The 24,514-nt window shown below is 47.4% G+C and overlaps 1 protein-coding gene across 1 annotated transcript in view; it reads right to left on the bottom strand.

The window, feature by feature from the left end:
- Shb (SH2 domain containing adaptor protein B) overlaps positions 1 to 24,514 on the bottom strand; it is a 133,329-nt gene that overhangs the window by 30,844 nt on the left and 77,971 nt on the right. The window contains exon 3 of the mRNA XM_004631826.3: positions 10,697 to 10,912. Coding sequence (XP_004631883.2) covers positions 10,697 to 10,912 — 216 coding nt within the window. The remainder of the gene's footprint in view (positions 1 to 10,696; positions 10,913 to 24,514) is intronic.

The following is a 24,514-nucleotide window of genomic DNA, read 5'->3' as shown; positions in this document are numbered from 1 at the left end:
TTTTTTTTTTTTAAATGTATTTAGTACAGGGTCTACAGGGTCTCACTACATATATTGGACTCATAGTGATTCTCCTGTTTTCATCCTCCCAAGCTCTGGGATTACAGGCATGCGCCACCGTACCCAGTCTCAATTACTGGCTCAGCATGCCTTGGGGGCGGGGGCAGCATGGCACACCAGGGACCAAACCCTGCCCGCTGTGCTCTGCCTAAGCAGGCACTTAATTTCACTGAGCCATCTGGCCGGCAGAACCCTCCTAATGGTCCATGCCAGGGAAGGCTGAAGCAGTGCACTGCACTGTGGGCTAGCCCTTGTAGACATCCTGAAAAGAAGCAGAGATGAGGAGGGGAACTAAAACTCTTAAAACTCCCAGAAGTTTCCTGGGAATCAGCTAATTTATCTTACAAGTATCTCCCTGGGATTCAGTTTCCGTCTCTGAAAAAAACATGGATAATGACAGTATCCATTCCCTGGGGATTAAATCAAGCAAGGCACAGAGAGAACTTAGCAGAGTGCTAGACAGGGTCCTATGCTCAATATTACATGAAGCTATACACTTTTATTGTTAGCATGCCTGCTCAATGCAGGCCTGCTACAAAGGGTTTCACCTTAGCTACCAAACTAAGCTCTCCTGACTCTGCCAATGCCAAGTGTGCACTTTAGCTAAGGTACTCATCCTCTGAGTCTGCATTTATTACCTCACTGGCTGTAGTGAAGAGGGATGAGAGACTATACTTGGCACACAGAAGGTGTCAAGTGTCCTCAGCTGAGCCTCCCAATGGCAGGAAGCTCCACTCTAGCTAGCATGCGTGGAGGTGGCTGGCCATCCTCTGTTCTCAGATACAAGGCAATCAACCCTCATGCTCACATAAGGCAGTGAGGAGATCCAAACCTGGGATATGGCAACCATGCTGTGCTGGGACTGAGAAATACAAATATACTTGCTCTGTGTCTCAAGATACTGGGCAACCTCTCCCATTAGATCAGGGCAAGGCATTTCTGTTCTTTCAAGATATTCTTTTCCCATTAACCACTATAGAAAACTGTGCAGGGAGGTTCCTGCCATGGGAACATCCCAGACACCCTGGGGCCATGCACTCTCATGAGAGCATACAGTGGAGCAGCAGGACCTGGGAGGCAGTCCCTTCACCAATAGCACTGGGGAAACTTGCATTCACAGGTGCCAGCCTGGAAAAACAGCGGAGGGCAAAATGGACAAGAATGCCTGCCTGATGGGCTAGAGTCCTGGAGGAAGAGGGACAGGCAATAAGGTAGTACTACGGATGGCTGGTGACAAGTGCCACAGACACAGCAGTGCAGTGTAGGCAGTCTGTGCCAATACTGGAAAGGAAGCAGGGAAGGCCATTCTTGGCAGAGGGAAAATGGAGTTGGCCCTTCTTATGCAAATAGAGGTGCGTAAGAAGCAACACAGTCTGGGTCCCAGCACAGGGGGCAGAGGACTGGGGCTTTACTGGTCAAGAGAGGGACATGGCTTTGTTGCAAAGATACAAAGAGAACTTAGTGTTTTGATGAGGAAAGGTTTAACCTAGTGCTTTCTAAAAATTATTTATTCATTTATTTATGTATACAGAGTCTCACTATGCAGCTCAGACTTGTAGTAATCCTTTTGTCTCAGCATCCCCAGAGCTGAGGTATGCACCACCACACACGTTTCATGGGCTGGCTTGGTACTCAGGGCAGCATGGCATGAGGTACCAGGGATCGAACTAAGGTCCTTGTGCTTGTCAGGCAGGTGCTTAGATCACTGAGCATCTCCCCAGCCCTACCCTAGTTCTCCTTAAACAGGATTGCTACACTGAAGAGATGAAGGGTAGTGAGTATTTGAGCCTCTCTGTACTTTCTACTCAATTTTGCTGTAAACCTAAAACTCTCTGAAATACAAAATTACTAATCTACTAATTTGAAGAGAAAGATGGGTAGAAAGTACACAGGGAAAGAGGACAGGCCTCACTAGTGACTCAAAGTGAAGCACTGAAGGTCAGGGTGACACAGGCTTAGGCCTGAGCACTTGGAGGGCGGCTGGCACTGCCCGTGGTGAGGTTGGTGGGACAATTCTGAGCCCCTTCCCATCTAGCAGTGGCAGCACCCACATCATTGTGGGCCTCTGGCTCTCTTCTAGGCTCCTGCTGAATGCACCAGTCCTCACAGCACTGATCAGATGGGGTACACATTCCTGGGTAGGGGAGGAAGGGGTGCAGGTCCCGAGTTCAGTACCCACCTTGCAGAGCCCTTGGTAGGTGACCTTGGGTGGGGTGAGCACCAGGGCCAGGAGAGGGCCAGGTCATGGAGCCCATTTCTAAAGAGCTTGATACTACGGGTGGGGATAACCAGAGAATGATATCCTCAGGCTAGCTTTGACAGGAGACATCTGCCCATTGGAAGGGGGTGTGTGACCCCAGAAATAAGGCAGCAGTGTAGGTGGATGGACATAAGTGACTCCTACAGCACTTGATTACCTATGGGCAAGGCAGGGAGGGCCACTGTGCAGGGCACAGGTTTCTGGCTTAAGGGACAGCATGGTGTCCACCAAAGCAGGATTGGTGTTCACATCTCCATACTGGCTCCTTCTGCTAACTCTGTGGCTGTTGGAAACAGCACAAAGCAGCTTGGCAGGATGGGCATGGGGAGGGCATGAGGCTGGAGTGAGGGTCAAGGCTTAATTTTGCTATCAGTTCAAGAGAGAGGGACCAGATGAACTGTAAGTCACTCTCAGCTCTGGCAACCAAAGGCTAAAATCAGGATTGGGGAATTCAGCTAATACAGATGCCCCGACAGACCTCCCATCATAGAGGGAGAGGACAGGGGTCATGGGCCAGAGGAACCAGCTCTGCAGCACCGTCCATCAATCAGGCCCTGGATGCTGGCCTGTCCATCTGGACTCCAGCTACCCGACTGGCTCCACTCAGCATTCTGGGGCCACCTCTTCCGAGAAGCCTTCCCTGCCCACCCTCTCCTTGACTCACTTGGATCCCAGCCTGTGGAGCCCTACTCAGTAGTTTCCTTATTTGGCTCGCTGTGAGTCCCGAGGGCAGAGGCTGTACCATAGGTGCCCCTCTACCTAAGCCTACTGTATGCACCTGCGAGGCAGAAGGTGCACCACGAATGCTCAGTGAGGAAGCTTAATGAGCTGTTGTTGTGCTTTACTAGGAAAAAAAAAAAAAAGTATTGGTCTTGCTACCAGATAAATTGGATAAAACCTCTGAACATTCTAGTCAACACTAATTCTCCACTGAATTAATTTATGCATTCACAGGCAAGCTTAATAAAGCAGCCATATATTTTAGAGAACAGGTGGTGATGAATGACAGGCTTAATTAGGCAAATCATTTCACCTAAAATACAAATATACAAACTCCAAGGGCAGTGATTCGGCAGGCAAAGAAAAAAAATATTTTTAAGAACAAAAGCTGCAAACACAACTGCTTTCATCCCTTCTAATTAAGTTTCTCTTTAATCTGCAATTTAAAATGGCAATTCTTTTAGTTTAGTGATTTTTCGGCAAAAGATAAAGACACAATCCCTCAAAAGAATATCTGCATTTAGAGAAAAGATATGCTACCCCTGTGAGTTGTTAGAATGACAGCCTAATGAATTCTACCTATAGGCAATTAAAAAGAGAAGGTAGACTCCTGCAGAGGGGAGGGAGATGCGAAGCTGGGTAGGGTGAGGCAGCAGGAGCCCATCTGACTGGTTCCAATGATGGGATCTGCTGGGGGAGAGGGGTCTGCTCAGGGTCCTCCCATGCTCAGCCAGCCACCTCTGTCTTACCCCGAATGTCTTCCTCAGAAGTGCATCCTTGCAAAATCAGCGTAAAAGTCCCCAGTCTCTGAAAGGCTTCCTCATCCTTCCTCTGCATGGCCTGGAAGCCAGCAGCCCCCTTGCTACTTGTGTTACAGGCTTTACACTAATCAGTCCTCACGTTTGGTCACTGCTGGTGACAGAAGACTGAGCACCTTCACAAGCACCAACTCTCCTAATAACTCTGGCAGGGGGATAGTGGAGGAGGGCCTGCCAGAAGGTGGAAAGAGTGTACCTGTCCAGGGTCTAGCAGCCCAGTGGGAGATGGATGGTGATCTCCAGACTGAGGCTGGAAGGTCAGGATCACCCACTCTGAGAATATCTTGCTGTCTCTCACTTGCCTCTCAGCCTCTTCCTCCATCTCTGTGATGTCCAGAGGCCTCCAGGGTCTGGTATAGATGAAATATTGCTCCTCCATAATCCTTCCCTGGCCCTACAGACGATAGACTTCTCTATCCCTTGGCTCATGCCGTTGGGATCCCTCCTACAGCTCCAGAGACACCCACACCCCTCTTCCCAGTGCATTCTGTGGGGCAGTGCCTGGCACTGATTTTCCTTTCCACTCCCTGCACAGCCTGGCATGGACAGGATGCTTGGAAAGTGTGTAGTAAGATGAGACAAGTGATTTCCTTCACAGAGCGTCTCCTTTCTATCCCCTGTCTAGAGAAGGCCCTAGAGAGCAATCTCCAGAAAACCAATGAGCCTTCAAGGCCCAGTTCTCCTGTACTTACAAACCCTCATGGACTACCCAGAGCCCTATGCAAACTCCTCATTCCAGACCTCATGGTGCTCAGCACAGCCTGGCCTTCCAGAGCCATATATCCCTATAAGCCCTCTGGATTCCACCCCCTCACCTCAGGTTCTAGTCACCATGGATGGTGGGTGCCCACATCAGTTACCTACCTTTTGGCCTTGTTTTGTCTGTATCAACCCTTTGGAATTCCCTTTCTTTACTATCTGCCTGCAAAGATTCCAGTGATTACTCAAAGTTCAACTTAAATGCTATCTCTCCAGACAAAACTTGCCTGAGATCCCCAGGTGAAATTCTTTCCGCCTCCTCTGAGCCCTGATGTCCTCTTTGTCTGTACTGCTGTCCCAGCCCTGGCCTCTCAGAACGACTTTCCACAGAGTTGGGGTCTACAGCCTCAGTCTCCCCTCCGAAAGGCAGCTGGCTTCAATCAATGGCCTGGGGTGAGACTGAACTGATGAAGGGAGAGACTACAGTACTTCGGGTAAAGGTCTGGACCTTCAGGAGTCAGAAAGACCCGGGTTGAAGTCTGCCCCTGCCATTATGTACTGGGTGACTCTGGGCATGCTTCTAAACTCTTAGCTTTAGCTGCCTCCACTGCAAACCAAGGCTGAGAACACTTCACCAGGAAGGATGGTGAAGTTGGTTAGCAACTGATGGTGTAGCAAGGTCCAGGCAGACCCCTGCCACAGTCACATGATGCCACAGGGTTCTTTTAATGCACTCAGGAGGACAAAGCGTCCTGAATCAGAAGCAAACTTCCTTTCCCCCAACTTCCCTGGATTGTTGACCAAGTTGAAAGCTCCAAGGAGAGGACACAGTATTCTGATTTATTTGCCACTTAGCCCCGGCGCCTAGAAGAACACTGGCCAGTTGGGGTCCTAGAGCAGAGGGCCAGTGTCTGTTGAATGAATGGCTCTGCCCAGCTCAGTCGGACCATGAAACCTTCACTCACTCGTTGAAAAGAGAAACACAGCAGCTGAACACCCTCCTCTAATTCTTTTGAAATAGTTTTGAAAAATGGTTTAACTCTTAGAGCTTCTGGTCTGTGGCACTTTGAAGAAAGTGTTTCCCTCTAATCTTTATCATGGACCTAATGAGGTCGAGGCTAATACCATCCTTATTTTTACACATGAGGCCTTGTGCAGTTGCCTCACTGGCCAAGCTAAGGAGCAGAATGCCACACCAGATGGCAGGGCCCCAGGCAGCCTCCAGCTGTTGGGCCTTCAGCCTGGGACCACGCCCTTGGCAGCCTCCTCTCATCTCAGGTCGCTCAGGTGGGATTGTCTGGCTACTACCACCCTCCCAGCCGGCTCTGGCACAGGACTGTCTCCTATAAGCACACAGTGAGGCTTAGGTTAGGAACAAGAGGCAGTGTACAGAGTGACTCGCAAGGTCTCCACTGACCAAGCAGAGTCTTCATCTGGAGGAGAGCACAGGCCACATCTGTGAGCCACACCGAGTGGCTGGAGGGACCTGCAGCCTACGCCTTACTCCTAGTAAACAGTCCCAGGCACAAAGGCAGAGTTCAGGTGCCCAAGGTGCCCCCTCCATAGTTCTCTGCTGTGGATTCCTGTGCAATGCCAGGAGCCAGGCAGGGATGCCAGAGGGAGTGAAGAGGGGAGACTGCAAGGTTCAGGAGGTAGGGTGGACTGCATGGCCTCAGGGAGTATGAAAATGCCATAAATGTTTACCACCATGCACAAACATATAGAGATAACTAAAGCTCTGTTCCCATGACAACAGGCCACTGTGTTTCATTTTAGTTTTCTAAACTAAATATGTACTATTATCTGACCCTCATCAAACCACAATGAGACAGACTAGAATTTCCATTTCATCGATGGAAAACTTGAGGTCCTAAGACACAAGGTCTCCCCTACTTGGCTAAGGCAGTGGCAGCTCAGCAAAGGCTTGGATTGTTTCTGGGGCTACCAGTAAGGCTGTGTTCATCCTGCAGACACACCGGGCCCTAGGGCTGTACTTCCTCTCCTGTGGGAGCAGCAAATTACAGCATGAGACTTTAAATCCAAATCTCTCATCCCAGGACCTAGTTCTTTCCTGAATCCTGGGCTGGGCTCACCCAAGAGACATATCTGGGAGCTGCTCACATATAACGCAGTGCCTTATGACACTTTTACGTGCAGACATGCACTTATTGAGAATCCTAGCGCCCAGGAAAGGGACTTTTCCTCCATCCACAAAACCAAGGACCCTCTGAGCACTTGTGGAAACAAATCTTCTTGTCCAGAGGTGTACGCTTCTGCCTTAACTCACTGCACAGGGCAGTGAAGGAAGGTGACAAGAAATGGGAAGGGACAAACCAGTGCTGGTAACAAACATAGCTCTCACAGAACTGCCTGCCACCCACCAGCACACTAATGTGGCATCCAGACTCACACCCAATTTGGATAGGTAAGGTACACTTTCAGCATCATGCTGGTACTTCAGACAAGAGCTGGCTACTGAGGTAGTCAACAGCCACTCAAGTCCTACCCTGCAGGTCCCCCCAGGACCATCCCAGATGACCGATACATGGCACACAGGAATGACAGAAAGTAAAGCATGTGTGTGCATGCAGGCTACAGGGTCATCTGTGGTGCTTGGGACCATAAGAGAACTTGGGGCTGGTTTTCCAAGGATCTGATCTAGTAATTTAACAAATACTCTGGTGCTTATTATGTGCCAGGCACGGAGTTAGGTGGGGAACCAGACGTGAACAAGGCAGGCAGGGTCTCTGATCTCACAAAACTCCACCCACATTTAGATCTTTGATTGGCCAAAAGATAGTTTATCAAAAAAAAAAAAAAAAAAAAAAGATAGTTTATCAAATCTTTGAAGGGCCAGCAAGATAGCTCAGGGGACCAAGCGCTTGCTTAGGTAAGCACAGGGGCCAGGGTTTGATCCCTGGCATCACACGCTGTGCCAGTCCTGCCCCCAAAAGGTACTAAGCCAGCAATGGACTCTGGGCATGGTGGCACACACCTGTAATCCCAGCACTAGGGAGGCAGAAAACAGGAGGATCGTTATGAGTCCGAGCTGCATAGTGAGACCCTGCACAAAAAAAAAAAAAAAAAAAAAAAACCTTTGAGTTTTCTTCTACTCTAGAGACAAAGCTATTAAATGCTGATGTTTTCCTTTTCATTTTTTTAAAGGTTACTAAGTGAATTTATTTATATGTCTAATAGAAAAACCAACTGGAAAAACCTGTCCCTCAGTAATATATTAGCCAAAGAAAGTGAGTGATCCCAGTTCTCCTATTGAAACTCCCCTTCGGGGGGGAGACCTGCTGTTCACATGTGTTAAACATTAATTACAAATGTTACTCATTACACAGTAAAATGCTCCACTACAAACACAATTGTTAATTTCCTTGCAGGCTCAAAGCATTCTGGGAAGTTGTGCAGAAAATGGAAGCAACCTAGGAACTGAGGGGAGCTAATGGTGAGAAGGCAACGGCATGTGGTTGGTGCAGCAGGTGGCAGTGGCCAGGTCTAAGAGTCCCTGAGGAACTGTCTGAAGAGGCCAAGCATGTTTAGTCTGTGCACCTGAGGGTGAGTCACAGGGCTTGGTGGGAACAGCATGTATGTTGCAGCACTCACTGTACACAAAATCAGTGCTACAGCCCCAGAGCACTTGTCTTTGTAGGGGACAGGCACAAATCATAAGGTCAATACAGAACAGGCAGGTCCAACTGCTTCTGCCTTGACAACAAACTAGGCCTGCGATGGCAAGCCTTTCAGAATTCAGTAATAGCAAACAACTGGCTACAGCACAGGTGCCCCAGGCTGGCCAGCACAGCCGTAAGCCACCTCACATCAGTACAAGGTGAAGGGCATGTTTTAACAGACCTGTCTGCGCTCAAGTATCAATGCAGGAGTGGAGAGGGCCAGTGTTCGGCTGGCAGACTGACCTACATTCACTGCCACGTGACAGTGGGCAAGCCCCTCACTCTGAGCTTCAGGACAATCTGTGTGATACAGCAAAGCAACCCCCACCTTGCAGAGCTTGGTAGGGTTAACTATGCCAAGTTTGTAATTGCTGCCCAATAAATTTGAGTTTCCTGCCTTTCCCCTCCTCCCTTATCTTAACAGGATTATTTTAAATTACCCAACTGAGCCGGCTTGGAGATGACTCACAACTGTTTAGGAAACAGGCATACCTAGGACCTTACTTCCCTCTCGCTGCCCTTTCAGCCTCACTTGATGAGGCTGGGAATACATCAAACGCAAGGGGAGGATGCCTAAGGGGTGCACACCACAGCAGTTGCACCCACTAGCTGACAGTGACAAGTGTGCACCTGGCTGCTCCAAAATAAACCCACTGAGAGTACAGCAGGAGCACAGGGGAGGGGTCCCACTCCAATCTGGAAAGAGAGTGTTAGGGGAATTGGCTGTGTCAGGGAAGGCTCTGGATAAGGGAAACAGTGACCCTGCCTGAGCCAAGCTTCGACAGCCCCCCACTCCAGCTTCACTCCCACTACATGCCTAGTGCACAGCATGTGCTCAGTGCGCTGCAGGTCCACACAGTTGGGCCCCAGGTCAGCAGCATGAGCACCACCTGGGAACAGTGAGAAACACACCTCATCATACCTTCCCCCAAACCCAGACGGCCCAGCACTCTGTTTAAAACTTACTACACATTCCAGCTGGAGACTCTCAGACCTGGAGGGAGCCCTGGGCCATGCTTAGGCGGGAGACCCAGGTGACTGGTGGTTACAGCTGATCCTGGAGGGGAGATTGAGGGTTCCCTACAGGAGAAGAATTTTCACAGCTCTCCCTACTTCGTACTGCAAGGCCTAACTGGTAAAGGGCTTTGCCAGTGTGGGTACTATCACTGCTAAGTGCCTCTTTTTATAGTACTATATCATTTTAATACATTGAATTTTGTTTAATACAGTAAGCCTTTCCTGAACATCAACAACTATTCTCCCCTTCAGAGTTTACTTTGTCTTTTCATCCAGACCTTTCCCAGGACCATCACAGAGACCCAGAGTGACAAGAACTGTGACTAGTCCCATGTTACAGATGTAAAAACTAAGGCTCAGGGAGACTGTATAGCCTGTCTGAGGTCCTGAAGCAGAAGCCCGTGAGTGGCAGAGCTGGCACGTGAACCTGGAGTGATCTGACTGCTGCCCCATTAGTCTCAGCATGCAAGACACTGTTGTAAACATTCTAGGGCACAGGAACCCGCCATGGAGTCAGAAGGGGAGACAGACAAATACCCAAAATAACTATGTTGAGCAAAATACCTATGTGAGTCATATGTCTGTCTTCCACCTCTGCTGGGAGGCAGACCAGCCACTTAATGGCTGAACCCAGAAAAAGTAACTTCATGGGAAACAAATCTGTGGGTGAGTCACAAATGAAGTAACTTTGTTTCTCAAAAGGGTCTGCAGAGGGCCCTTCATCACCTCTCCCCACCTCTGGTACCATGACCAACTACTCTGCCTTTTGCTCCAGGGCTGACAAATGGAGCCAGTGGAGCCACTCTGATGCATCCTCACTACCTGCAAGGCAGCCTTTCCATCTCTCACCCACTTTAGCTTAGAGAGAAGAGGCCAGACAGGACAGGATAACCCTCATACCTCCCCATAGTCCTGTGTTATTCCAGGGACACTGATGACATCTGAACACTTTCAGCCCTTTAGTCAGCCTGGTGCCACAAGAGTTGCTCGATGGGCTCTTGGGAGGAGGGAGGGGGCTGGGTTGCCTCTGAGGCCAAGAATGTGCCCTGCCTGTGTTCAGAGCAGGCTCACATTGAAGGTGGGAAGGGATACAGTTGCCCTGCAGGCCATGTGGGCCACTGCCACCTATGCAATGCTGGATGTGTTCATGGGGCTCCATCAGGTCAATGGACGTGCCCTGCAGACAGGTTCTCTCTCAATTTCTAAGCATCGGGGTTGTCTCTAAAGATGAGGAGTCCAGAAACAGGACTCTAGACATGTACCCTGAGTTTTTCCTTAGCATTCTGGGGGATCCTCAGTCCTAGGCCAAAGGATAGTCCAAGTGGATTGTCAAACATAGCTCCAGTGTTTGTCCCAGGGCAGGCTGAGACCCTGTAATATCCTCCCTCTGTCGGTAGTAAGTGCTGAGCAGGCGGAGGAGCAGCTATCTCCGTGCTGCCTACCTGCCAAGGCAGGGATGGTAACTCGATTCCATTCCCACGGCTGGTCATATTCATCAGCAGGCCTGTCATCATCCTGGGGCAGCTTGCTCTCCCGCAATCGGGGGCTGACCGTGCTCTCTGAGTCAGAGTCGACGCTTTGGCCTTCAGGTTCATAAGGGGTGTCATATAACTGGATGCCTTTGTGTTGGGACCGGACGCTTTCTTGTCTCTGGAACTCTATAGGCAAAAAGAAAGAAGCAGAGATGTAATGGGTGTGCTGCACATATTCCTTACATGGGATCCCTTTTAGGGAAACCACCTGAGCTCAGAGCTGCCATGCAGAACAGACCCTTGTTTGACTGCCAAATTGAAGGGTCTTCTCCATGGGGGCAGTTCCTCATACTCTGGACTTCAATCCTCATCTTACAAAGAGGAGACAGGAGATAGGCACAGATGATCCTCCAGTTCATACCCAGCTCACAGATTCACTTAAAAGAACCAACAAGTAAATAGGACTCAATGTCACTATTTGCTCCCCTATGAGTGTCTCTCTTACACACACATATCCTCTTCCAAACAGAATGAACATCTCCAGGGATTTCAGGGATGATGTCTAGCTTTACTTCTGAGTGACAAAGGGGAGGCTCATAATTTTCAGGAGAAGATGCCATGGCTAGGGCCAAGGCAGACTGAGGGGTGACTGCCTGTTTAGCTGAGATTCCAGGTAGGGGATTTGCATTTTGGCTATTGTTTATTTCAGGAAAGTTGGGTGACCAGATACTAAAATCAGGTGCTTTCTTTCTAACCACACTGGAAACTCTGAGTTACTTTTTGGTCATGTACACCCACTGAGGCAGGGCATGTCCTTGGGATTTGGGGAAGGTTCACTGTGTAGGCTGCTCCTGGGAAGCCCACTATTTCCAAGAGACAACACCAGCCTAAATCACCATGACACTTGGGGGCAAAATGAACTTGGTGTAGAGGCTGGGAGGGGCAGGACAGGAGCAGAGTCGGCATTTGAATTGACAGCGGAAATAAGTGAAAACAGGCATGGAAGATATTCCCAGTGGTAACATGAGGGCAAGCCAAACCAAGAACATGCTTGGAAAGAACATGGGAAGAACATGCTCTCTGCTCTCTTCAGGTTTTACTGTGGTAAAAATACCACCTACGTATCAGTATTCACTACCTTAGCCTCTACCAACCACGCAGTTACATACAGGTCAGTGACCCTAAAATACATTCATCACCACCCGCTGTATCTGTAGGGCTTCTCATCCTTCCCATGGAAATTCTGTGCCCATTCAACACTACCTCGCCATTTCCTTCTCTCTCTAGACCTTTCAATCACCTCTATAAATTGTCTTGAGCATTTTACAAGTGAAAATCATTCAGCATTCATGCTCCTTGAGAGGCTTACTGCCCTTAGCATCAGGTCTGCAAGGGTCTTCTGTAAGTCAGAATTCCGCTTCTTCTTAAGGCTCCATCTCCTTCTGCTGCACAGCAGGTTCAGGGTGAGGGAGAAGTGAGACCAGACAAAAAAGGGGTGAGGGTTAAAAGAGTGAACTGTTTATAGAAGTGGAAGTACTCCCCAAATTGTAGTTCTGACAGCACATAGATATGACAGAAGCCCACAGGGGCTATGGGTCTTGAAGAGCAGCTGAGAAAACCTATGCAAATGATACAAGCACTTCCAAGAGGAAAGGCTACTGTTGGCTTAGGCTTTATCTTCCAAGGCCACTTCATAAGAGATGACAAAAAATGCCACACATGCCCTGATGAATCAGAAGGTAATGGCACTGTGCAGTGATATTTAGAGTGTGCATTAATTAACTTTATACTGGTCTTTCCCAAACTTCATTTAATCACACACCAACTTCATGACTTCTGTTATTTTCAAGGATCACCTGGGTTATTTACTTGATTCTTGTTGTTAAATAAATTCATTCAAAAGGGAAACTATATTGTCATTCTTATAAGTCATTATCCTTTGCCAAACATAGATGCTAAGAGTGAACGAGAACCAAAACAATGAGGTAGGTACTACTGTCTGCCAGGAGGGAACCTGGGCTTTGCTTTTCTCTCTGCAGAAAAGGGGGATTTATAAGTATTAGACAGCTGGTGGGAGGTGAGGGTATGTAAGCTGTACATTTTCTTTGGTGCTTTCTTCAGAAAAAGAGCAAACAAACAGGGAAGAACTTTGTGAATATATGGATCTCAGGCTGCTTAAAATCATGACTCCCATAAGAAAGTGTTCCATACTTGGTCTAAACACACCTACATGAAAACTAGGATCGCCTGTTATTTTTTCAGGATCATGCCCCCCCCCCATGTATTTGGTACAGGGTCTCACTACACATCTCGGACTCGTAGTGATCCTCCTATCTCAGCCTCCCCAGCACTGGGATTAAAGGCATGCGCCACCACGCCCCATCTCTGTGGTCAGTTCAGCATGCCCAAGGGTGCAGCCGGCATGATATATGGTCCCAGGGATGGAACTCCAGTCCCTGTGCTTGCCTAAGAAAGGGATTAGTCTGCTGAGCTATTTTGCCAGCCCTTCCCTTTTTTTTTTTTTTTTTTTTTTAACAGAGGAAAGAAGAGGAAACTTTCCCCTGGTTCTGAGAATTGCTGAGGACATTGGGTATAACTGATAAGGCACTGACCTAGAAAAACCACCTTCTTCATCACTGTCCTTCACAAGGAGAACCAGCAATCACTTTGTGGTTCCCCTACAGCTTATAAAGCACTCTCATGTACATCGCCACTTAATCTAAGAGCACCACAAAGCAATTCATAGATGCACCTCCACTCAGTCCCTCAGAACTGGTTCCTGATATTCAGGGAGAGTAGGAAGGCAAATGAATAAGAAAGCCAGACACCAGTCTCTATCCCAAATTCCAATTAAGTTATGAAAGTGCCTAATGCCGCTGATAAAATGCCAAATGCACACAGCTGAGTATTATATTGCATTCATCAGAGACAGGTATTCCACACAAATACCAGGCTAAAGGGAATACACGTGCTATGAGCAGATTAGCTATTAAATCAGCGGGACTTGTGCTACACCTTTCATGCACGATTTATTGTTCCAGAAGCATCTGCGCCTCACCAAAGCTGGCTTTGTAACGGCATGCAGTTAAAGCAGGGATGTCATAATGGTAATCATTAAAACAAGCCTCCTCCCATATTACATGGTAGATTCAAATTTTCATTAAGACCCAACAATAGAGAACAGTTAAGTAAATTATGGCACGTTAACTGGATGGAATATTAAGCAGTCATTAAAATGATAAATTGGAAAATAATATAGCTGCACAGGAAAGCATGCATAAAATTATGCTAAACTAAAAAGTAAAATACAAAACTGTTTATATGTTGAGGTTCTAAGTGCATAATTCAAGCTTTCTAAACAATTCCTGGCCAATGTGAACACACCATAAAGGGAATCCTGCTCCTTGCTGGGGAATCACACATTTTGCCCACAGTATCTAAGCACCAGTGACAGAAATATCCCAAGCACAGCTATGTGCAAATAAAAAGCTGAAAGGCCAATATAGGCAGGTAAAAAGCTATTGTGTAGAGGGGAAGAGATGATTGCATAATTATTTTTGAAGGTTGTTATAAATAATGAATAAGGATGCTAGTAAAGAAAAAAATGTAATTAAGACAGGAACACATAGAAATAAATACAATGCGCTGTGGGCTGGGTCTCCAAGGTCTGTGCATGTGTCGGGAGCAGCAGGCTGTCTTGGGGAAAGGCCCATTTAGACAGCAGCTCTTCTCCTGGACAGTCTCACCAAGAGCTCCAGGGAGCTAAGGGCCACTGTGTGGGGACAGCTTGCCAGGCAGTGCCATCTCCTGCCTAACGTCCATGCCCATCCTCGTTAGCAAAACTTATCCGTCCCAAGACTGATCTAAGAGAGGACCTGGTGACCATGTGTTTTAAGTCACATGTTATGTGGACATCTCCATCCACGCAAGTATGGAATATGACCTTTGATACTGGGTGGCAGGCTATGATTTCATGCCTCTCAGGCAGTGAGCAGAAACATTAAATTGACAGCATGGGGATTTCTGTTGATCTCAAGAGCAGAAAGGTTCTCAAGTGCAATGAAATACAAGAAAAAAAAAAAAAAAACAGGAAAAGGAAGCACTCTCTTTACAGTCATAATGTTAAAACTGGAAAAGATCTTAAGAATTTGCCAGGGCACAGCTGCTAGGAGGGCTGGCGGATGTGCTGCTCACAGAGCAAGGCTGTGGAGAGTCCTGCTTGAGGGAATATGGAGGCGGCAAGGGCTGGAGAAAAGAGCTCAGAGAATCACCTCAGTTCAGGACCCAGGACAGGCCTGCACAAATGGGGATATGGACAGCAGGAAGGCGACTTAGAAATACTTTCGCACTGCTTCTACCCCCAGTTTACAGACAAACAACATCTTGCTCCTGTACTTACTCCCGTCTTCTTTATTTTGTTTTAATAGACTTGATATTCTAAAGCAATTTTAGGTTCACAACAAAACTGGAAGGTAGAGAGACGCTACAAAACCCTGCCCCCATGGTGTTATGGTTTGTGTCTATCTGGCCCCCAAATCCTCATGCAGTCATGGGGCAGCTTCTGGAGTTTGTGACTGACCCTTGATCCAAAGCTGGGATTGTAGGTGTGAGTGCTACACCCTGGCCCTGGGAAAGGCTAGCTAGCTGCCTGAGCTGTTGTCACTCTGCTTTTTGCCTCAGCAATTAATGGTTGCTCTCTGTCACGAAAGGCTGCTCTCTGGCCAGGGGCCACTCTACCTTGGAGCCAGCTGAGTAAGGACTGAAACCCCCACTGACTATGAGCTAAATAAATAAACCTTTCCTTTCTTAATTTTGGGTGTTGGGTACGTCATCCTAGCATGAGAGAAGAGTAATGAGACACACAGCCATATTCCCGATCAGAGTGGTGTGTACCCTGACACACCAAAATTACCTAAGTCCATATTTTACATTAGGAAGCACTCTCAGTGCTGGACACCTGCTGGCAAACATACAGTGACATGTACCCACCATCACAGTGCCACACAGGCTACTTTTATTGTTTTCAAGATCTTCAGCACTGATCTTTTTCCTGTTTCCCTAGTTTTTCCTTTTCTAGGATGTCATATATTTGCAATCATCATATATCACCTTTTCAGATTGGCTTTTTGAAGTAACATGATTTTAATCCCCTATTTTCTCAGTAGCTCACTTATTTTTAATATTTCAATAATATTCCATTATCTGGACACACCAATGTTTATCCATTCACCTATTCAATGATATCTCAGCTGCTTCTAAGTATTGGCAATTATAAAGTCATAAATATTCACGCATACATTTTAGTATGGACATACATTTAACTTTGTTGTATAAGTACTGGGTAACAAGACTATGTTTATTAAAAAAGTCCTGGATTCAATCCAATGCTTAATTTTACAAAAACTTGCCAAGCTGTCTTACAACATAACTATACCATTTTGTGTCTTCATAGGAATGAGTTTCTGTTGTATTCTTGGGTCCTTATTTTATTTTATTTTATTTTATTTTATTTTTTGGTGGTAGCAGGGATTGAACTCAGGACCTTGCACTTGCCAGGAAGTACCTATTCTGCTGAGCTATCTCCTTAGCCCCTTATTTTATTTTATATTTTATTTTACTTTTGGCCTTGGCTTCTAGGAAGCTCAAAGTTGATTTTGATGTTCAATCTCAATAGTTATGTTAAACTAGTAAATTCATTCACCTTTCCTTCCCTATATGGACTTTAACTTCTACTATAACAGTCTTATAGGCAGTTCTTTTTATTATGGACCAAATCTATACTTTGAAAGTAGATGGAAACACTTGTAAGTGAAAAAAAAAAAAAAAGCACACATACATACACACACATACACACCACTTGGTGGTAAATTATCTTTTATCAGAAAGAAGACTAGAAGAAAATAAATCTTGTCTTAACCTTTTAACCTATGCTTCAGGAACAGAAAAAAATGGGCTTGGCTTCAATCTCTGGCAATGCTGGCATCCACCTGTTCTCATACTCAACCAAGTGTCTACTGAACACTAATAGGAAAGGAGACTGGTGGTGGGATGGGGGGCGTGTGTTGCGGGGTGCAATCCTCAGAGGGAGATGGCTAGAAGCCCTGGCCAAGGCTCCTGAGCAGAAGCAGACTCCACGTTACAGCCCAAGAATGAGGAGGCAGATCACAGCAGTGGCAACCAGGGGAGGCTTTAAGAATTTAGGGGCCAGGGTTGTAGCTCAGCAGCACAGCACCTGCCTGGTGTCTTACTTACTCTTCTCTCACTGCTGGGACAAATACTTGACACTCAAAATGAAGGAAGGAAAGGTTTATTTAGCTCACAGTTACTGGAGGTTTCAGTCCATACTCAGCTGGGTCCAACGCAGAGCAGCACAGAGCAGAAAGCAACCTTTCATGGTGGTGGCAAAGAGTAAGAGTGCAAGGGAGGGGTAGCAGCAGCTTAAGCTGCTAGCTTCTCTTCCCACCTTACATTGTAATGCAAATTACCTGCCCCAGGGTAGGGAAAGTACTCACACCTATGGGTACTTTCCAGTATTTACCCACCTATGGGTAATCCCAGCAGTACTAAAACCCATAATCCCAGCCTTGGATCACACATAATCCCAGTGGATCATGAGTTAACACAAACTCTAGAAGTCCTCACCCCATGACTGCATGAGGCTTTGGGGGGACAACTAGACACAAACCATAACACCTGGTAAGCACAAGGTTGTGAGTTCAATTCCGAGTACCAAAAAAGAATTCAGACACAAGGTCATGGCACGGTAGCACAACAGAGAAAATGAGCAGAGGACACTGGAAGACCAAACCAGTGCCCAGGGGACTGGAAGCAGGAGGTATACACAGGCTGTTCAGGGGGATGGAGGTCTTACAGGTGGCCAATATGAGCTGAAGCTGCAGGCAGGCGAAACGGGTTTCTGGACTCGGAATGCACATAGGCAACATGCTCACAGTGGCTCAGAGCCTCAGGGCAACATGAAGCTGGGTGGGTAGAAGATGGCACAGCAGTTTCACTAGAAATGCCAGATGCTTTCTACAGGCCCCTCACCTCTCATTTTCCCTGTCAGGTTTGTCTGGGTACCCACAGGAGCTCCCAAATCACAGGGTGGCAGGACTCAGTACAGAGCTCTCCAGTCCTAGGTGCTGGCGTCACACAGTCCCCGAAAGCTCGACTTTGCCAAGTGGTGGGCAAGCCTGGCTATGCCATCAGCATCCCAGCCATCTGACCTCTCCCCTACATGACTACATAGCCCCAGGGAACCCAGGCCAATATGCCAGGGTTATATATCAAGGAGACTCAAGAGTTCCAGTCTTTGGTCAGAAAGGACTTCACTACTGGAATGATGCACCCAGTCTCAGTGGCCAGCACAGCGTGCCCGGAAGTGGGACTGGCACAAAAAGATGTTACTAGGATTAAATGAATCCATATACATCAAGTGTTTGGAGGGGTGCCTTGTGCAAGGAAAGCACTTTGTAAATGTCATTATTATTTCAATTTCCAGTACCAAGTTTCCTTGGAACTTCGTCTCCAAGACCTCTTGTCCTCTGAAACTGCCACTCGCTCCAGAGTCTCAGAGGCCAGCTTACTCAAACTCACAGGACAACCCTGTGTGGGAAATGGAAAAGTTTCATCACTAACCTCTAGGCCTATTTCTATTTCTGGGTCCACAACTTCTTTTTTGTTTTTGTTTTTATTTCTTGGCGGAACTGGGGATTGAACTCAGGCCCTTGCACTTGCCAGGCAAGCGCTTTTCTACTGAGCTATTTCCCCGGCCCCCATAACTTCTTGTTTTAGTTGCCACACTGGCAGTCTGACCCCTCTCCTCACTATGAAAGCTTAACCTATGGACCAGTGAAACATACAGGGAAGGTCTCACATGGAGCTAATCATCACATTACATAAACGTGGAAACTGAGGCCTGCAGGAAAAAAAAAGGTGCACAGTAAGAAAAAGACCTAACTCCTGGACTAGGCCTTTTCTTAGGTTGACGCGTTCTGATACTTCTTTTACCTACATGTCATGTTTTAAATCTTCAGGAGGCAGAGCACTCATTTCGGGCAGACTGCTGAGGTGTTAAAAGGTGCACCTAGTTCCTCAGACCAAGTGATGAGTGCTCAGGAGTGGCAGGCGCTGTTCCTAATTAGAAACTCAGGCAAAACCCACATCAAAGCGGAGACAGAGGGCTTTCTTTCCTTCTGAATTGTTAAAGCATTTGCTAGAGAAAGACCCTCCCTCTAAGTGGTGTGCTTCACTGGTGTCTGAGTTCAGGTGTCCCTTGGAGACTCTAAGTCTGTAGCCTCAGGCAACAGGAGTCTTTTGGGGTAGATGCAGCTGGCTTCACAAGATAGGGCAGCTACAGACAGGCTGGCCCACCTCCTCCATCCAGTCCAGCTTCTGAAACTGTCCAAAAGCCAGGAGACACAATGGACTTTCTCTGCCATTTCTTTTCCACGCGGGCAGAGAAATACTCAAGTAGCAAAGGGTGCATGCTACATCTTCTAGTGATCGCCTTTGCGTGTGGAGGCCTCTGGGCAGCTGCAGGCCCAGCTCTGGCACCATCCCCGATGGAGACTCACTGAGGCAAGCTCACTGTTCCCCCCCAGGGGCCACTGGGAGTGTCCAACAATGGTCCCATTAGCAGCTCAGGGATTGGTGCCTACTGTTATTGTGCATACTGTTACTCAGCAAATCTGTACTGCTTACTGTTCTGTGTTCAGCCTGAGGGTGAAGGAAAGGCCCGATCTGGAGTCTGGCTTGCTCTCATACCCCTGTCATTTGCAGTGATGGCGCCTTCTCATAACCCCTTTCGCCTTAAGTACCTGAAGGCCAACAAAGCCTGTGCACCTGATGATAACAAATGTGCTTTCATCATGATTTAAAAGGCCACGTGGGCTCTGTCACAGGTGCTCACAGATACTCTGTGCCATTACTGCTGTGTCCTTAGTCCAGCCTACAGGGCTTGCGGGTTAGCTCAGTTGTTTAAGCGCCTGCTGGGGCAAACCCAATCAGGCACAGGGGACCATGGTTCAACCTCCAGCTCCCTACGCTTTACCAAACCCACCCTTAAGGCAGCCTGAGCCAGCAGAACAAAAAAAAAAAAAAAAAAAAAAAAAAAAATTCCTTAGTCCAGCCTGATGTCACTCTGCATCTTCCAGTGATTGCCTTTGCGTGCGGAGGCCTCTGGGCGACTGCAGGCCCAGCTCTGGCGCCATTCCCCATGGAGACTCACTGCGGCAAGCTTGCTGCTCCCCCCAGGGGCCACAGGGAGCAAGCAAATGGGTTTCTCTTTAGGAAAGCCACTTTCTTAGCAGGTAGCATTTTAATTCCAAGTCAACTCTAAGAACTAAATTGATAGGCAAGGGGGATGTTGCCTGCTTTTCTTCCTCAAACACAGACAGAGCCCCTATTATGTGCTCCGCTGCACCCTGGGCCAGTTGTTGGGCACAAAGAGAAGTCCAACAAGACTGCTGGTCCTCAGTGAACTCATGGTTCAGCAGGAGAATCAGGGCACCACCACCAATAGCCCTCAGTTAATTTTTTAAGTATCAATCCTACGCCTGACTTACTGTGACAGGTCAGTCAAAATGCAGATACACCAAAATACTGTATATTACTTTCAGGCTATGGGTATGAGGTACATATGAAACATACATGAATTTCATGCTTAGGCCTTGATCTCATTCTCAAGATATCTCATTTATATGCAATATTCCCAAAGCAAAAAAAAAATAAAAAATAAAAAAAAATAAAAAAAAAATAAATAAAAATCTGAAATTCTAAACATAGTTGGTCTCACGTATTCCAGGTACTATATTGTTTTATTTTACAGAATCTGAAGCTCAGACAGGTGCAGAGGCAGATGTTGAATTCAGACCCAAAGGTTCTGAAAAATTTGAAGGAATATATGGCATTTTATACAGTCTAAAGCCCCTGTGGAAGGACAGCCCTTGAGAGTGTGGAGGTGCTGGCACTTCCCCGCTCCCCACTGAATAGGGACAGGTGCAGGTTGGTGTGGGGAAGCACCAGCATCCTCAGGATAACCCTGGGAGGGTGGGTGTCCCTCAATTCTCCACACTGCAGACAGAGGGCAGGGCCCAGCAGAGACTTCCCCGTCTCCACAAAGTGAGCTGTGTATCTAGCCTGGTGTCTTCTGAATACTAACAGACTGTACCTGAGGGGAGGCATGGCACCCCACTGATGCATATTCCAGCCTGCTAGGCACAGTGAGTTCTTAGCTTCCAGTGCGGTCTGGGGCCACACTCTAATGTGATAAATCCATGAGGACAGGGGGTGATTCAGGCCAGACCAGCCACAGCTGTACCCAACCCCTACCAACCAGCTCCACCTCCATGTTCTCATGCAATCTCAGGGCAAGCCCTGGAGGAACTGTGACACCATGGGTCCCCACTTATGGATACAAAGTCCATAGCTTACACTGGGGAGTCTGGGATAGGGGCATAAGACTGGATCCTCAGTTTCATGGTCACAAACACCCTAGGAGCTACTGAAAGCTTGGGACTGTGCTAAGTACATCACACGGGTGTCTCATTTAGGTCCCATGACAACTGTAAGAGGTGGCACTGCCATTTTAAGGATGGCCACCTAGCAAACAGGAGAGAGAGGCAGTCTGGCTCCAAAGCTGTCAATCAAGTAACCATTAATACCACCTTTCCAACCCAAGTGGGTGCCCCCTTCATCCACTAGGTACAAAAAGAACATGTATATATCCAGGCCAGGAAGAGAACCAAACCGTAGATGGTCCTGGTCCCACAGAGCTGAGTAACACCAGGGAAGTCACTTTCTGCATCTGGTCAACAGTCTATCAGCCAGAATATTGGGTCACCTCAGGGGGTCCCTCATGGCACCAGGGTTTATACGATAAGGCCCACATGCAGGTCCCTACAGGTATCAAAGGACAGTATCTGGAGGCAGGGCCCTGTCCACTAGGGAGGTATTCAGCATGCTCTAGATGCTGTGCAGTGGCTGCTGACACATGCTACTGGTCCTCATCTGGTTTGCATTTTGCTAAGAATTATAGGCCAGCAGCAGAGGCATGGTATCACTCTCCCAGGACACAGCCCTCCTTCCTCTAGGCAGGATTCTTCCCTCCACTTGTGCCCAATTTCCCTGCTCACCTGTCCTAAGCCCTCTCAGTCGTACTGGTCAAAGTCCACTGATATACTTGGGGATGACCAAGAAATTGCTACCTTATAGGGTGGTACTGGCATCATGCCCCTGCCCAGTGCAGCTGCCAAGGCAAAAGCAAGCTGCTGAGATCCAGCCTTCCTCACTATGGAACTTCTTCAAGGAAGAACTAATCCCTCTAAGGACCTAAGAGACAACTTGGCCTTCTGGACAGCAGTGATGAGGCTGCTGGCCCAGGACTACCCTGGTTCTCTGCTGACCAGCTTGTGTGACCTGGGCTAAATGTCCAACCCTCTGGGGCCAAGATTCCTCCCAGATGAGGCAAGATGATGTTGAGGTTCTTTCTGACTCTAGAGTCCCTTGGTTTGACTCTACGGAGAGCAGAGAGTCACACAGCACTTCTGTTCCAGCGCTGAGCGCCCACATTTGAAGGAAGAAGGGGATATACATAAGAGAACAAAACCTGCCAATGTTATAGGTCACTGACCTTGGCATTGTAGCCAACTTCCAGCAAGCTCTACCAAAAGTCACCCATACAATAAGCAAGCAGAACCCTGCCTAGCACAAAGCTCCAAGGCACTCATAGCTACGCTCTTCCTGTCCGGGGCGGTTCATGGTATAAGCTAACTTGGCTAGCCTATAGGGTGCCCAGATATTTGTTCAAGCTCTATTCTGGATGTTTTGTGCCCATATTTTGGGATAATATTAACAGCTAAATGAGTAAACAGAGTAAAGGAGATTGCTGTGCCCACCCCCAATAAATGGGCATCATCTGATCAACTGAAAGTCTGCATAGAACAAAGAGAACAATCTTGCCCTGACTAAGAGAGAATTCTTCTGTCTGGCTGCCTTTGAATTGTCAGTTTTATTCCTGCCTTTTGGTTTTCATGTATGTATGTATGTATGTATGTATGTATGTCTGTATTTGAGATAGGTGTTGCTTGTAGTCTAGGCTGGACTGAAACTCACATCAATCTTCCCACCTCAGCCTCGTGATTGCTGGGATTACAGGTGTGCACCACCATACACAGCACTGATTCTCAAGCGTTTGGACTTGGACTAAAAACTACCACTGATTCTCTGGCCAACTCACTAGCAGATGTTGGAACTTGCCAGCCTCCCCAAGAGCCAATTCCTTGTAATAAACACACAAAAGCATGTGCATGTCCTACTGGTTGTTTCTCTATAGAACCCTCACTGACCTGACATACCTCTATGATGTCCTTTCTTACACACCTAGCACAGGGGTCTTGTGTGTGTTCCCTTCTTAAGAAACCCAATTGCTAGCCAGGTGTGGTGGCACATATATACAATCCCAGAGCCTTGTGAGGCTGAGGCAGAAGGACTGGAAGTTCAAGCCTGGCTTGGACAACTTAATGAGACCCATCTTAAAACAAGGAGTGTGGGCTGGGGGTGCAGTTTAGTGTGAAGGTCTTGAGTTCAATACTCAGCAGCAAGGAAGGAGGAGGAGGAGAAAAGAGGAAGAAGAGGAAGAGGAAGGGGAAGAAAGGAGGAGGAACCCAATTTGCCCCACAAGCAGAGAATCAGAGTCAGGTGTACAAGGAAAACTCTTTATCATTGTGAGGGGTTTTGCAATTTTTCCTGACCCCAGAAAACTAGGCATATAGTCCTGAAGATGGACATGCAACTCTGTCTTTAATACAGTTGCAAAGCTACCTTGAGCCCAAGGGTCTTAGTGCAGACCTGCTTGTTCTAGGAGTCTCTCCATCTGCCAAATTCAACCCAAATTTAACAAAAAAGGCTAAGACTAGCATTCTGTTATTCCATATATCACTTTATGGACACAAAACTCTTCGCATTATTTGGTTCTTATAACCACCTGATTACTAAAGGATCCTGGTAGACAGAACCTGCACCCCCATTTAATAGGAGAAATGGGAAAAATCAGAATTGAAAAGTGTTGTCGAAGTCAGAGGATAAGGAATCAGTACAGAAACTGAGTCAGGAGTTTCACAGTTTCTATTATACTGGCTCTTCCAGCTCTACTGTTGTACCTTGTATTTCTTAGAGTCACAGCACACACATACACACAGAACTCTATTAAGTGTTTTCTGTTTGTGTTATAGAAGAATGGGGAAGAGGCTGTGTATGAGATGCCACACACAAGAACTGGGGGTCAGAAAGCTGCTGCTATTTCCATACTCCTACGAGGCTTTCCTACCAATAGCTGTTGTTACACATGACATCATCCAACTGGCCACCCCAAGAATTATTAGAAGGCAATATCTACATGGGATGATGTGCTCATATGGAAAAACACAAGAACAGCCTCTAAGGGGCCAGGGAGATGGCTCAGTAGAATAAGTGCTTGCCTGGCAAGCACAAGGGCCTGAGTTCAATGCCCAGTTCTGCCAAAAAACAAACAAACAAACAAACAAACAAAAAACAGCCTCTAAGAAGAAATACAAGAAGGCCCCCCCCTTTTCTTTTGGTGGAACTGGGGGATTGAACTCAGGCCCTTGCGCTTTCCAGGCAAGCACTTATTCTACTGAGCCATCTCCCCAGCCCCAAGAAGGCCCTAAAAAGATGTCCTGCAGAGACTCGATACTGTGCAAGAGGAGTCATCAACTGCTGGTCCAGAAGAGGGGAGGGGAGAGGAGGGAAGGGGAAGGGAGAGGAGAG

The sequence above is a fragment of the Octodon degus genome, unplaced genomic scaffold (assembly GCF_000260255.1).
Source record: "Octodon degus isolate 3935 unplaced genomic scaffold, OctDeg1.0 scaffold00045, whole genome shotgun sequence".
NCBI classification, from domain to species: domain Eukaryota; kingdom Metazoa; phylum Chordata; class Mammalia; order Rodentia; family Octodontidae; genus Octodon; species Octodon degus.
Note: the sequence above shows the minus strand (reverse complement) of the source record. Positions and strands in the feature narration are given on the sequence as shown.